The following is a 15,644-nucleotide window of genomic DNA, read 5'->3' on the forward strand; positions in this document are numbered from 1 at the left end:
TCAGGAAAAATTCTACCAACCCTTCCAGTTCAACTATATATTTAAATAACACAGTTAAAAAGTTGGTATCTTCAATAAGCTCAAGACACCTTTCACCAATATTCACTCAAATACGTATACGTAAAGTAACCTCGTGAGGGTATCTCCTTGACATAATCCTTAAATTAAATATCAGAATATCAAGCAGATGCTGAAGCATTCATCATCAATATTGGAATTCTGACTCATGACAGTAACACGAAACAGATGCTAATATGATGCGCCCTCTGAAAAGTGACACCATCACAGCACGGGTTAGCTCTTGATGTGGGGTACTTAAAAATTTGAACACAAAATATAAAACAATAAAAGTCAGAGCGTGATAGGTGTCCTTACTTCATTTATAAGCCATTTGAAATCTATCTCCTACAGAAGATAAAACTCAACACTAATGAAGAAAAGGCAGCACCTCAGGGAACCAGAAGATGCTTCTTTCACTTAATGTAGCGTGTAGGTGATCCCAATTGAGCCCCTCAGTGCTGAGGGAGGAAGGTGCTCTCTTCCTCACTCATGAGCAGGTAGAAGGTAAGAACTCCTGGGCCCTTTCCATTGGCCAGTGTGTACCAGGCACTTGTGGTGTAATATGGGGTCTACTGTCTCAGCCCCTGGCAGTGAAAAAGGAGTCTGGGCTCCTATGGCCCATCTCAGTAACAGTCTCCACACCAGGCAGATCTGAAAGGGTCTGCTAAGAAGGAAAAGGGGAACAAATCTCTTAGCACAGTCCAGTTAGCTAATATCCTACACATCTTCAAAGCCCAAGATTCTTATCATTTTGCTAGCATGAGTCTACAGCTGTTTCTAGAATAATGCACAGTGGTGTGTACTCTTTGTGAAAATAAACAGAAAAACCCAAGTAGGTGGTGCTATGGTGCAAGTGATATAAGTGAAATGTACTCCCATGACAACTTAAAAAGACATAAATGTGAGTGGGGGAGATTCCCTCAAAGGTAACAAGAAACAGAAGTCCCATCTCTTTATCCCTCAGTGAGGAAAATAAGTTAGTGGCAAGTGAAATGAAATCTTGAGAACCCAAAGGACATTTATGGAGTAGCTTGACAGGCACAATTTCAAATTCCGAATGAATAACCTGACTGCTCCTGCTGACAGCTGTGACTCTGGCCCCACTGCCGGGGTTTTCAGGCTAGCTCTGCTCTCACCACCTGTGTGACTTCTGGTTCTCAAACTTGGCTACACACTGGAACCACGTGGGGAGCTTTAAAAAATACTGATGCCTGGAACCCACCCCCAGAGACTGTTATTTAATTGGGCTGGGGTGTGGCTTGGATATAGAGAAGTTCTAAAAGCTCCCAAGAGACTCTAAATATGTGTAGCTAAGGTTTAGAAGCCCTGATGACCTCTCTGAGCCACAGTTTCCTCCTTTGTAAAATGATGACCATATAGGCAGCAACCACCTTTTAGGATTATTACAATGATTAATTGTTATTATTAACGATGACTAATTATTCATAATGATTCATTATTGCAATGATTATTGGCATGTGGGAAGCTCTCAGCAAATGTGAGCTGTTATTGTGCTCACCACGAGGTGCACCTGGACAAGAACTTTCTCCTTAGCATAATCAGTCATGCTTACCTTGACACACGTTATGCTCACTCTGCTCATAGCCCGTTGCGCACTGGATCCGGTGAGAAGGGTTGGCTGGGATGCGCTGAGGGTCAGCTGGGTTCCGTCGGATGACAAAGTTATTTCGGCCAGTCTGTACTTCAGGGCCTGCAACAGCAGCAGCACTGGCAACGAAGCCGCCCCCAGGCATCACTGCACTGGCTGCCATGCCACTGGCTGCCATGCCCCCAGCGCCTGCACCTGATGTGGCGGCAGCATTTGCAGTGGCACCCACACCTTCCGCTGCCGCCGGTGTTTCTTGCTGAGGCTGTTCATTATTGACAATAATCTGGGCTGTTTTAGGAAGGCAGAGGTATCCTCCGTAGTGGTTGACACATTTCATTCCACCTTTGCAAGCGTCTGGGACAATGTCACATTCATCAATATCTGTGGTCAGCAATAAAAGAAATCAGGAATCTTCTCAGAGGGAAATCTGAACATGTAAATATATACTCATGCCTTTTTGGTAGAATATAAACAGGACAGGAAGAGTGACATGAGATGGAGACAGAAAGCTATGTTCAGATGGGAAGTCTTTGAAGTTGGCTCACCTTTGCACTGCTGTCTTACAGGATCCCACTCATATCCATCTGTGCATTGCTGTGAAGAAACATCAAAGATGGGGCCAGGAGACAGTTAATTTGTGTATCCAACTTCCTAAGAAGTCACTCTAAAAGCTTCATTCTTATGGCAACAATCCTTGCTCTAGAGTCCTAGATAGATGATGCGATGGGTAGTTTAACATTCTCTAGATTTTCTTTCTTTCTTTTTTTTTCTTTTTCTTTCTTTCTTTCTTTCTTTCTTTCTTTCTTTCTTTCTTTCTTTCAGACATATCTGTGCATTGGATCACTTTAGGAGGTCCCTTCTCAATCACCAGCTGCCTCACAACTTCTGTTGTATTTAGAACAATTGCCCATCACCACGTTGGAATTCTTTTCTTTGTCAGGATACTCATCTTCTCTAATCTCCCTGAATGCTCTTTTTGCTTTATTTGCCCTCCTTCCACATTATAAATTTTACCAAAAGAAAGAAAGATAGATTCAACCAAGTTCTTTTTTTCCTTCACTTGACACTTCCCCTCCTCTCTCTATTGTCTTAGAGCATTCTAGCAGCTGACTTTCCTTATTCCTGTTCAACTGAGTCCCAAGTCTTGCACTCACACCTTGACCTGTCTCCTAGCTTCAATTGCTACAGGTCCTCTGTAGTTCAATCACTGAACAAACCATCTACTGAGTACCTTCTCCTACCATGGTACCAGCCACCATTCTAGTACTTCAGGATGCAGAGGTCATGAAGACCTTGTGCTTGTTCTCAAGCAGCTCACAGATCAGAAGAGACAGACAGGTAGACAAGTTGGAGCAAGATGTCAGGTGCCGTGACACAAGCATGTATGTGGAAGAAGTGATGAATGCTATACAGGGTAGCGTGTGGGCATGACAGGGTGGCAGAGAAGTTTTATGGGGGAGGCCACAAGTGAATTGGGCCTTATATGCTCTTCCCAGGCAAAATGAGGGAATTCTAGGGATGAGGGACCATGTGAGCAAAGGTGTGACATTGTTAAAGAGGAACTGGGAGTAGTCTGGGTGGAGGGAGGATGAGGTTAGAGGGGTAGGCAAGAACTGAATTCTATCTTGAATGTCAATGAAACTCAAGCTTTATGATCAAGCTTAAGAGTCACCCAGGGTGCTTGTTAAGATGCAGAGTCAAAAGATCTGATTCTGTAGGTCTGGGTAGGGGGCTTGGAATCTGAATTCCTAACAAGCATCCCAGGTGACCCTGTCACAGGTTGCCTACAGGCTACTTCCTGAGAAACACTGCTGTAAGTGATAAGAGGCCCCTGAAGAATTTTTTTAATTATTTTTTTTTTCTCTCCACAATTTTTAAGCTCAGGAAAACATTTGACCAGATGCAGATTTGAGGGAGATGCTTCAGGGAAGATTGAGCAAAAGTACAGTGAACAAACAAATAAACTTGAATTCTTTTAATAGAGCTGAGAGTTGCTCAGGCACAGAACAGATGCTTGGCAAGTAAATTGCTGAACGGAGACAGCTCAGTTTAAATATTTTAATGATATCTGAAACTTCACAGGGTGAAAGTTAAACTCGTTTTATCTTCTAAGCTAATTCTTTTTAGTTTCCCCAACCTGTCCAAGGCACTGCCACCTTTCTTAGGACCCAGGATTACAACCTTAATATCCACACTGACTTTTCCAACTATTCTCCTGCAAGCTCTGCCAACCTTGTGTCCATTTCTAGATCTACCACGTTGGTGAAAGCCTTCTTGGCTTCATGAGTAGGCAACGCTCTTGGCAGGTCTCCATAACTCTGTGTGCCACACACAGACAGCTTCCATGACAGCCTTTCTTGCTGTCTTGGTTATGTTACTCCTGCATTTAAGAGCTCACACTGGTTTGCAGACCTCTCAACTCTAACTACTGCCATCTGCAGGTTCCCTCCACTACCCAGCTCCAGCCCATCTAACCTTGACATCTCCTCAACTTGTCTTGGTTGTTCTTACGTCTAGATTTTAATTATGTCACTTTCGCTGATTCAGGGGCCACTTCAGCCTTTCTAGATTAAGCTGAAGTCATTACTTCCTTTAAGGTTCAGCACGGAGCTCAACCTCTTCCAATATGCCGGTACTGACATTAATTGCTTCCTTGATTTTCTATTTCTTTAGCAACTTGTATAGTCTATATAATGATAATATTTGTACTTGCTCAGGAACTTTATAGTTTTCAACAATATTTTCCCAGGGTAAATTCTCTAAGATGAAGATCTGAATTTTCTTAATAAACAAAAAAACTTAAATTCTTTTGCTAGTGGTAAGAATTGCTTATGCACATGGCAGGTACTTGGTGAGTAAATGGCTGAATAGACTTTAACTTTAAAATGGAAGGGGGATATGAGGTTGTCTTGTGGATATGGGCTCAATCTTCTACCTTTCAAGTCAGGCACAATGACAGTTCACTTGAATAATCTGTATGCTAACTAGAGAAGACATGCAGATTGTTTTAGGTATTTAGTTCCAGTACATTTAATATGGATCTACTATTAAACAAGCCTGGACTGAGTTTAGCTTCACCACTTGCTGGCTGTGTAGCCTTCAGCAAGTTAGATACTCTCTCTGGTCTGCGGTTCTCCTATTGGTGAAAGGAAGATGATACCACTTCTCTCATACTTCACCATGAAAATGAAAGGAGATGGTGTCTCCACAATGGGGTACTCAAAAAATAGTTACATCTTATTCTTTAACCATGAATCATTAGGCACACACAGTTCAAGAGAGAATAGACCCAATCTTAAAACAAAAAGGATGTCATATCTTGAAAATCTGCTATAATAATAATAAACCCTAGTTAGTGGTCTAAAATTATAGTGTTTAATCCACAAGGAACTTTCTCTGCTAAAGATGAATGTGATTTAGCTGATTAACCAAAGAGAAGGGGGTATAAGACAAGCAATTGTAGCAATAAAATATTTTATTGGATGGATATAAAAAATGTGTAGTTAACTTCATTCTAGCTTCCTAAGAAGGCAGTAAGTTTAGCCTGAATAATAAAACATTCTCATTTGAAGGTAAACAATCATTTCTTGAGCTTTATTTATCTTCAGCAGAGGAAGCAACTACATTTATCATTAAGTTAACAAAATATTTATGTGAAAACTTATTTGATTTATAGTTGATTTGAACAACAACAAGGAACATTTTCCAGATGAATACTAACATTCTAGGGATAATAGGATACCAAAAAGTGAGATAATGCTTATTATCAGTAATTGACATTAGCTCACTTTTAGGAGTTTTATTTTCAAAAATTTTTCACATTCTTTTGAGTAGGATTACTTAATTTTAAATTGGGAGAAAATAGAAAAATATGTTTTTCATATTATGATCCAGGACAAATACCACTTGTCTCACAACACAGGTTAAAGAGTAGAAAACACAAAACAAAAGCAAACAAAAAGAAAACACAAAACAGAGGTGCACAGAAACTCACCAGAAGTGAGGTTAAGTATTGCCCTCTGTTCTCACCACATTCATTCCTGATGGTGGGATGGGTCTGATGATGTTTTCAATATTTTATTAAACATTGGTTATACCCATGCAATTCACTAATTAATCAAATATTACTTGGAAATAATCAGATGTAATTAATTAGAAAATGCAAAACCAAATTTCACACAATGCATTTTAAGACCACTTTAGCCAATGCTGCATCCTGGTAGCACATAAAGTTTACCTGAAGGGCATTTATATGAATTATTATTTATACTATAAATGAATATATAGCCTTTATAAATTCAATACAGGCCATTTACATGAGAACATAAGTCACACACCCAAATGAAGCACATGCTTTCTTTGTGATGTTTGTTTTTATCTGCCTGTATATAGGGATCCAGGCTTTCCAATTCCTTACCTCCATTAATTTATTGCATGTTTTGGAAACATGTACCTTACTTAGGTTTTTGTTTTTAAAAGGGTCTCTCTCCTTTTTTGGTTTTGCAGAATCATTACATTTTGCTCCCTATCTCAATTGGTGATCTAAATGAACTTTTGGAGGAACCACGGGCAATTTAAATAAATCTTAAAATGTGAACTATACGAAAGTGTTGTTTAATTTATTACCCTCCACAGCCTACAGCCCACATACACTGGCAGGAGTGGATAAAGTCTCTCTTGTGTCACTGAATCCCGCTGAATCGCACTTATCTCAAATTCCATCACCCCTTACCGTGTACGTGATGGTTTCTTCGGTGTCCTGTGACTTGACCAGAGCCAGAGTCAGCATAGTTAGGAAAAGGGCTTTCAACATCATGAATCTCAAAGAAAACACAGGACAAACCGGTGCTTAGTATCTGCTGGAGGGGCGGGGGGCGGAATAACAAAAGTTTAGCTGTGAAGTATCAAGTAAGGAAGGGCAGGAGGGAGAGGTTTAGGTTCCATCATACCCAATTTCCAATCTACTTTCTCATCCCCCCTCCCCCTCCTCAACCTTCGTGGCCAGACGAGGCACCAAAGACTGTAAAACGGCTGCAGAATTACATTTCACTTTACTCCATCCAGCTGCGCTTAACATATACAAAGGATATTCAGCAAGCATTTTATACTGTACCTACACAACAGGCTCCAGAAAGGGGGTGGAAAAGAAAAGAGAGGGTACTTAATTTCAAAGGAGATGGTGCATTTGTGTGTGTGTGTGTGTGTGTGTGTGTGTGAGAGAGAGAGAGAGAGAGAGAGAGAGAGAGAGAGAAAGGTGGGGCAGCAAATCTCAGATTCCTTGAACGTTAAGGCTTTCCCTGTGTGCTCACCTCCAGCTAGTAAAGGAAGTTCCTTGCACAGCTCAGCTGAAATACCTGTGAATCAATATGAATTACCTTGGCTTCAAACTATTTTTTTTTTTTTAACAAAACACCAAAACAAAACTCGAAGAGCAATCTCCTTCCCTAGTAGAATACCTGCCCTTCAGAGTTCCTTCTTATATCCTCCAGCACAAACTCTCTAAGTGGCATTTTCACGCCAGTTCTTTGCCTGCAGCTTTGTGTAAAAACCCCAGGTTTGTGGAGAAGCAGCCCAAAGCTTCTGATTCTCTGCGCATTATCAGTCCTTTGGTATCACAATCTGGCTGCCTCGGGCCAGAACCGGGGAACCGCACCGCTGCCGGGTCCAGTTTCGGGGCAGCGGGCCTGCCCCCGGGGAGGTGAGGTCCCTCTCGCAACAGAAAGTCAACATGCGGCAGTACCCAGGAGCTGCTCAGCGCTCCAGCTTCAAACTAGCTCCTGTGGAATCCAGGTGTGGCTTAAATCTCGTACATTAGCCCCCTGAAACTTTCAAAACCTCGTTTATGGGCAAAGCCCAGTCGGCTGATTGTCGGCGCGCACACACTTGCCCATCCAAACAGATGTCACCCGGGTACTCGCACATGCTGACAGATCGCATTCCGAGACCGCACACCTCCACCTTCCTCTCTGCGTGAGAGATCCTGCTCAGTCTGGGACAGTTCTCGGGTACCCCTGCACCGCTGAGGTCACCCCACTTATTTCCCTTAGCGCTGCCCGGCGGGCACCGGGTGCACCGGGGGCTCCTACCTGTGCGGCCGCGCTGCGCTCCGGGCCTGGGCAGCAGGGGGAGAGCGCAGGGGAGGGCAGCCCGGTGGGTCTGAACTGGCGAGGTCTGGCAGCGGCCGCGGCGGCAGGAGGAGGAGGAGGAGAAAGGGAGGGAAAGGGGGAGGGCGAAGGGGGGCGGAGGAGAGAGCGGAGGGAGGTGCAAGAGCTAAGCCCAGCACTGCAGGCCGGGCGGGAGAGCGTGCTGCGCTTCTCGGTCCGCGCCCCCTCCTCTTAGTGCACTCTGCGTCCGCGCCTGCCCTCTCCTGTCAGCCCCCACCCCAGTTCCCAGACACCCCGGAACCCCAGGCCGAAGATGGCACGTTTGGCGTGTGAGGTCTTGGGTTTGAATCAGCCTTGGTGATGCTCCAGCCTTCCGGACAGTATCTTGTGCCCTTTAGAGGGGAAACATCTCTCCCAGAGAGCTGCTGAGGGTCCTGAGGAACTGCTTAATCTTTTTTTTTTTCCCCCCAGTAAGTGACTCCTAGGACAGTAAATTAACCCATTCATTGAACTGGTTCTTTTGCCTTTTCTCTCAAATGCTCTTTTTTTTTTTTTTTTTTTTTTTTTTTTTTTTTTTGCGCGTGGGGGAGGGTCTGCTTCCTCAAATGTAGAAAAAAAGAGAATCCATTCATTCCACAAATATTGTTGACCTACTATGTGCCATGGTTGGCAATGGGCCAGGTATAACACACACTAACAAAATTGTGTAGCCAGCTTTGATTTTGGTCTCACACACCTCCTCTTTTTATGGGCCCTTTTTCTTATCCACTGCTTCTCTTTTCTGCACTGGTTCACTTGCAGGAGTCCCCAGGATGGGTCATTCAAAGTTGGGCATTTCACTTTCACCTTTCATACGAATGGTGGAATTTCGGGAATCTGGAGAGCAAAAAAAAATTTTTCTGGCTTCTTCAAATCATACCACACAGATTGCTGTTATCTCTGAAGGCTCCAACTCTACAGTCAGATTAATAGTTTGCTTCCAAGGCGGTCATGTCTTCTAAGAAGCAAACGGCCAACTACAACTTCATGAATGAGACAATGTGCAAACTGAAGATACTAAGGACCTTGACACTGAGCAGGAGAGAGAGGGTGGGAGAGAGAGGATCTGCTCCCTTTCCTGCTGGCCACAGGGGAGAAGGTGGTAGACAGTGCCAGAGTGAGAGGCTGTTGGGTAGAGGCCTCACTCCTTATCTCTGGGATATGCAGTGGGTTGCCCAGACCTTGCCAGATTGGTTACAAGACACACAACATTGGGCAAGATCAAAGGAGCTTCATGGCCCTGAACCTTACATAAGTATGTGGGGTTTTGCTAATAGTACTGAAAATTTTTACTATCAAATTCAAGAAGTTTGTTTTCTTAGTCATTAATGACCTCCAAACTTAAAAAACAAAACAAAAATTTGCCTTTTTTAGTAAAAAAAGATCTACCCAGACATTTTCTTCTGTTATTATTATTTTTTAAAATTCTATCTATCCTCTGCTCTCTCCCCAGAAAAAGTGGGTTGAACCTCCCAAATTTCTATCTCCAGCCTGGAACTCTTCCTGCCGGAATATCCAACTGCTGACATTGTTATCTTCATCTCACCTAGTGGGCATTTCAAACTTAGCAAGTCTGCTGGGTCTCACCCTCTCTCCCAGTCTGCTCTATCCACCTGTTTTACCATCCCAATTAATACCAATTTCCAGTTTGCTCAGGTCCAAGATCATGGGTCATCCTTGATTTCTCTTTTTCTCACACACCTTGTATTCAATTCTTTAGAAAATTCCCTTGGCTCTGTCTTCACAATATATCCAGAATCAGACCACTTTTCATCACTTCTTTTCTTAACATCCTGGTCTGAGCATGCATCATCTTCCACCTGGATTATTATGACAGCCTCCTAATTGGTCTACCTGGAGTTTTGTTTTTTTTTTCCTCAGCAGAAGTTCATATAAATGGATCCTAGAATATGTACTCCTTTGTGTCTGGCTTCCTTCACTTAGCATGCTTTTGAGATGCATCCAAATGTTCATTCCTTTTTATTGCTGCATAATATTCTAGTGTGTGGCTATACCCTGACTTGTTTATCTGTTCACTTGTTGCTAGATTTTGGGTTGTTTATGAATAAAGCTGTCATGGACACTCATGCAGACATTTTTTGTGTGGCCATATGTTTTCCTTTCTTTAAGGTATTTAGGAGAGGAAGTACTAGGTTATATGCTAAAATACGTTTAACTTTAAAAGCAAGTGCCAAACTTGTCCCACTTCAAATGAATAAAAAATAGAAGGAAGTATTTCTTTTTCATAGTTAGGGGAAAGGCCTTCAAAGCTCACAGTGGACGGGAACAATGGAGCCCTTTGCCTGAGTTGCCAATGACAGCCATGTTATCTCCTGGAGGCAAGCCAGCCCGTCCACGAAGGTGGTACATGATGTGGGTGGCCAACCAGGAACAGAACCTAGATACTTTATGGATTCTTCATAGGGCTGACTGACCTTAGGACCCATGATACTTTTAGGGATTCTCCAACAATGTTTTATTTTCTTATGAAGTCAGAGGAAAAAATAAATGTCATACAGCCGGGATTAATTTGTCTTAATTCTATTGCAGTCATGAACTATAATTTTTTTTTTTTTTAATGGAGGAAGGGGCCCATAAAGGCAAAAGTGCCCAGGGACCATGAAAGTCATAATGTGGCCCTGATTGTTGCACTTCCAAATCAGCCATACGTGGACTCTGTTCTACCTCTGCACTCCAGTTTTGTGAGGTAATATATTTTCTTATGATTCAAGCCAGTCTCAGTCAGGTGTTCAATTACTTGCGGCAGAAAATATACTCACTTGCAGCGTGACAAAGCCTCCTACCCTGGGAGCTCAGGCCCTCGTGATGTGCCCTGCTTGCATCCTGCACTCCAGAGTGACAGCCTGCGAGTGTTTCTTGGGAGAGGCTGTTGGGAGAGATTCCCAGGCTTTCTGTCCTTGGGCAAGCTGAGTGTTCAAGCCACTTCTGCTTGGATCAGCTTCTGAATTCCTCCCCACCACCCACTGGCATTTTTGTGTGTGTGTATGATTTTTAAAGATTTAAGATTTGAATTCTCCCTTTAATTCAAGAAGGTAACTCTGGCTTCTCTTCATGTGATTTGAAAAGTGATTAGTGACTAACTTTTATAAGGGAGCCTTCTGCTTCCTAGTTTACCAACTATTACACTATATGTATTGCAAAAAAACCTTATATTGTATTTTAATATTTCCCTTTTTAAAAATTCCCTAAAAATAATTAGAAGTATCGAGGACCCACAGGCTCTTTCGTTAACTGAGTCATGGAGTCAACCAATCCTGTGGTTGAAACCTGATTAAGAATATTCACTGGTGGGGTGCCTGGGTGGCTCAGTCCATTAAGCATCCGACTCTTGGTTTCGGCTCAGGTCATGGTTTGATAGTTTGTGAGTTCAAGCCCCACATTGGGCTCTGTGCTGACAGTGGAGAGCCTGCTTGGAATTCTCTCTCTCTCCCCCTCTCTCTTTACCCCTCCTCTGCTTGTGCTGTCTCTCTCTCTCTCAAAATAAATAAATAAACTTAAAAAAAAGAATATTCACTGATGTGTGGGCAATTGGAGAATGAAATGTATTAAAAATAATGAATTCAGGAGGAAGGTAATAAAAATGAAACAATTACATAGGGATTAATAGCAGGGTGCTCAATTCACCCCAGTTTGTCCAGGGCTTATCCACTTTCTGCACTGAAAGTTCTGTGTCTTGGGAGAGTCTCCAGTTCTAGACAAATTTAAAGGTTTGTGTAGTGGAAAGAAAGTAGGACAAGTAACCAGGACTTCCTGCCTGAACTTTGCTATGCTCTAGCTGGGTTACCATGGCATCACTTTGAATTAGTTCTACACAAATGTTGACCAGGGTAACAACATTTGTAACTGCATTTATTATATTATACTTTACCTGTATCTGTCACCTTGTTTTTGCCAGTTCCTTTTCTTTTGGTAATAATATCTTGATTTTCCCTTGGATACCAACTCTTACAGTGATAGGCCATAACCAGGCCTTCCCGTAGAATGCCACTAAGTATACATAAAGGGAAAATTCGTAGGCCCTAAAAATAAGGGGAAATGGTCCAATGCCAGCACAAAAAGAATGTCAAGACCCAGAACATGGTTATTAGGTCTGGTGATGTGGCACAATTATTGTCTTAAGTTATTTCCACGTGCTGATAAGACTGAAGGTATAAAGAATGCAGGCCCATAATTCCATGCTCCTCTGCCTGGAAAGAGCCCATTCTACAAGGACTGTCAACACTTCTAGGCTTTAAGCCGGCCTCTATGAGCTACAAGGCAGGCAGGGCACTGGGGCATCCTCCAGGAGCCCTTATTTTATTGCTTCCTTTGCTGGCTGATTCTTTCTATCCTTGAATCCAGACACCATGATTTAGTCCTGAACATTTCCAATCTGTGTGATTTGCATGGAGCTTATGTGACCCAGGCTCTGCCAGTCATAATATCAAATCTCCTATATCCAAAGTAATTGGGTCAGAAATGATAGATACACCCTAAGACAACCCCCACTGAGGACTAGATTCCAGAGAGTCTGGGTTCAAGTCCTGACTGTGCCATTCACTGGTTGTGTGAACCTGGGAAAGTTCCTTAACCTCTCTGGGCCTCAGTTTCCTCACATGGAAAATGGGGATAATGATAATTCCTATCTTATAGAGTTTTTATGGTATTAAATAAGAGAATGCACATAAAGCCCTTTGTACAGTTCCTTACACATAGCTATTGCTGCTGTTATTATTAATCACAAGGACCTATCACTCATGGGTCTGTGCTGTGAGCTTAGTAAATCAGATTCATTGTATAATAGGATAAAAGAAGTTACTAAGGTTGAAAATTGTCTTCATATTTTCATTTGTAACTATTCGTAGTGCAGGGGATATTTTATAGAAGAAGCAGGGTCTGGACACTTAGTCCCCTGCAGTTTTATGACTGGGTCATGGAAATGTGTGGCCCCATACTGAGCAACATCCTGAGATGACAGTATTTTGGGAATAAGTGGCTCTGAGATACCTAATATTCTGAATTTCAAATGGCTTATAAAATTATACTTCCTTACTGATAATAAATAGTAATAGCTAACACTTATGTATTATTTACACTGTGTCAGGACTATAGTAAGCAGTTCATATGTGTTAACTCAATAGTACTATTACTATGCCTATTTTATTAAAAAGGAAATTGAGGCACAGAGTAGTTTAGTAACTTGCCCTCATCGTACAGCTAGTGAACAGCAGTGTGGGGGTTCAAAAGTAGGCTGTCTGGTGTCAAAACCCCTGCTCTAAATGCTCCTTTATGTCACTTACTCCCCGCCATCAACTGAATCTAGGTTTGTAGGGACAGAATAGGGTCATGAATGATGTCTTCAATGTAATGCAACTCCAGAGATTCAAACTGGATGAATAGATTGAGAAGACTACACTTAGAGACTGCAATGAATTCACTTTGCTAAATTGCTATGAGCTCAAGGGAACCTGAGATTTCAAAGATTTGAAGATCTTGTTGGTGGGGAAAATATCATAATTTCAGAAGAGATTCACAGATGTTGATGACCATGCATTGTACTTTAAGTTTCCACATGCTTTAGAATGTGTATCTGAATCAAAGATGTCCTCACAGTGTGGCTCAGTTCTAAGAGTGACTGACTGAAAAGCATAGGCTAACTGTGCCCAGCAAGAACCCACAGTGAGTATCCCTGACATTCTAGAGACCAAGACATGAATTGTAGAATTTGCCTACAATTCCTGGCCATGTTGCCAAACCAGACAATAGTTGGGTCCAGTTTGTAAAAGTATATTCCCTTATGAAGCTGTTGAAGGAAAAGCCAACACTGGAGCCAGAATTGGCTGTAAAAGCCTCCGCCTTTCATAGAAAGAGTTCATTTGTTAAATACTAGGGTTCTTAGTGACATGATAAAAATTGATCACTGACTAATGATAGCCCTGTAACATACTCTTTCAAGAATAATGTTGATTAAATTATGTATTTTCTTGGGCTGCTTTCATATTGATGCTTAAAAATTCAATATTTTTGAATAGCTAAGTTTACCATTATTATCTGTGAAAATATTCTCATGGTGAATACACATATGGATTTCTGATATACTTGCCATTATTGAAACAAATCCTTGGAAAAGATAGCTTCTAATACTCTTTTTAGTTCTAAAATTCTTTGATTTTAGCTTGTCTTTTGGAGTCAGCATCAGGTCAAGAGAAAAGATGAATTTAAGTGGGCTTTCAGAAGATGTGAAGTCTTTTCTAATACACCTCCCCCCAACAGACACACATACACAAACCATTGTATACAGAAGATGATATGTATTTATTAAACTGATTGCTAAAATACCCCAAACATTAAGCCATGTGACTGGTGGCTTGCGCTTTAGAAGAGAACTCGCTGAAATACATGAAGGTTGGATTGCAGCTCTGGCCTCGAAGAATATTGGCAAATTTGTATTTATGTGACATTAATTTGCCTCAAGTATGTCATTGGTGAGTTTTTATTTTAGTGAATGCCAGATGTATTCTTCTTCAGAATGCATTTGGTGAAACTCTTTTCCTGAATGCCAAACTGACATGAGAAAACTTGCAGTCATCTGGAGCTTGTAAATTGTTCTGAAATTTTTGGAATTTTATTGAAGGCTTGATTTCATCACAGAGCAGAGGATACCTTGGATGAATAAAAAGCAAATCAATCAGAAATGATTGGAACCAGTAATTAAAATTTCCTTGGAGAGATAAAATGTATGATGTAAATCCACTGCCTTGCAAAAAAGATTGCTTTCTAACAAGTTATCAGATCTTACAGAGCAACTTCAGATGCTGACACAGATGTGAAACTTTATTTTGTTTTCCGCTCTAAGTTCCTCCCTCTCTTTTCAAACAGTTTTTCCGGAAACTTCATTTGGCTAATCGAGTCTGATGGGGTTTCAAGATGATTGCATTATGGGGCATGGAATTAGAAATAGTACCTCCTGAAAATTAGTAATTTGATTTCAATATGTAATTTAAAGAAATGGGCCCTCACTCTCCCACTTTTGCCAGTTTGGAATCCTTACATAATATTTTGTGGGCTTTTAGAATTTCTATGTTCTACTTTCCAACTTGATTTTACCTTATGTGCATTATTTTTTCCCTCACTCTGTGGGTTTTTATTAGAATAGAAAATTCTTCTTATCTGTCCTTTTGTGAAGACTTAATCTATCTTGATACTGACAGCAGATAACAAAATGGGTTTTAAAATCTCTTTGAAAATATTTAAATTAACTTTTTAGGAAGCAATGGTTCAAACAAAATTGAAATGTTTTTGTTGAAATCTAGAACTTGAAAAATGTAATGATATTTTTATAACATTAATAATACTGATTTATGATTTTTCCCCTTAGTATGTCATATCCTATACAAATGGAACTGCTGAGACCAGAGCCTACATTGGGATGGATATTATTATTTTCTCCTTGCTCTTTGAGGAATTTTAAAGCATAAATTATTTTGGTTAACTATTATTAACTTCTTTCTTACTGTAGAATGTGGAAGGGCCAAAAAAAAACCAAAAAAAACAAAAAAAACAAACCCAAAAAACCTTTTGTACTTGGAATTTATAGTATGCTGCTAATGCAAAAAATATAAGGAATGACATATCTGACTTTTATTGTTGATTAAATAGGACAAATGTGGAAACTCTATCTAAGGTAAGAGGTTGAAAGTTTACATATCCACAAGGGAGATATCACAAGGATATTGCTTAGATTTAAGTGTGTGTGTGTGTGTGTGTGTGTGTGTGTGTTAAATAACTGTTCAAGCAGATGCTTCAAAATGTAGTTGATTTTTAAAAGGACC

General features: G+C 41.0%; 1 protein-coding gene across 1 annotated transcript in view; it reads right to left on the reverse strand.

Annotated features, from left to right (window-relative positions):
• The window catches only part of EFEMP1 (EGF containing fibulin extracellular matrix protein 1), a 60,550-nt gene extending 52,652 nt beyond the window's left edge, over window positions 1-7,898 (reverse strand). The window contains exons 1-4 of the mRNA XM_049651503.1: window positions 7,756-7,898; window positions 6,402-6,489; window positions 2,215-2,263; window positions 1,634-2,050 (exon numbers count right to left, since the gene is read on the reverse strand). Of these exons, the coding sequence (XP_049507460.1) occupies window positions 1,634-2,050; window positions 2,215-2,263; window positions 6,402-6,485 (550 nt within the window). The 5' untranslated portion in view covers window positions 6,486-6,489; window positions 7,756-7,898. The remainder of the gene's footprint in view (window positions 1-1,633; window positions 2,051-2,214; window positions 2,264-6,401; window positions 6,490-7,755) is intronic.
• Between the last annotated feature and the right edge of the window lie 7,746 nt (window positions 7,899-15,644).

This window comes from Panthera uncia (genome assembly GCF_023721935.1).
Source record: "Panthera uncia isolate 11264 chromosome A3 unlocalized genomic scaffold, Puncia_PCG_1.0 HiC_scaffold_11, whole genome shotgun sequence".
In the NCBI taxonomy this organism is placed as follows: Eukaryota; Metazoa; Chordata; class Mammalia; order Carnivora; family Felidae; genus Panthera; species Panthera uncia.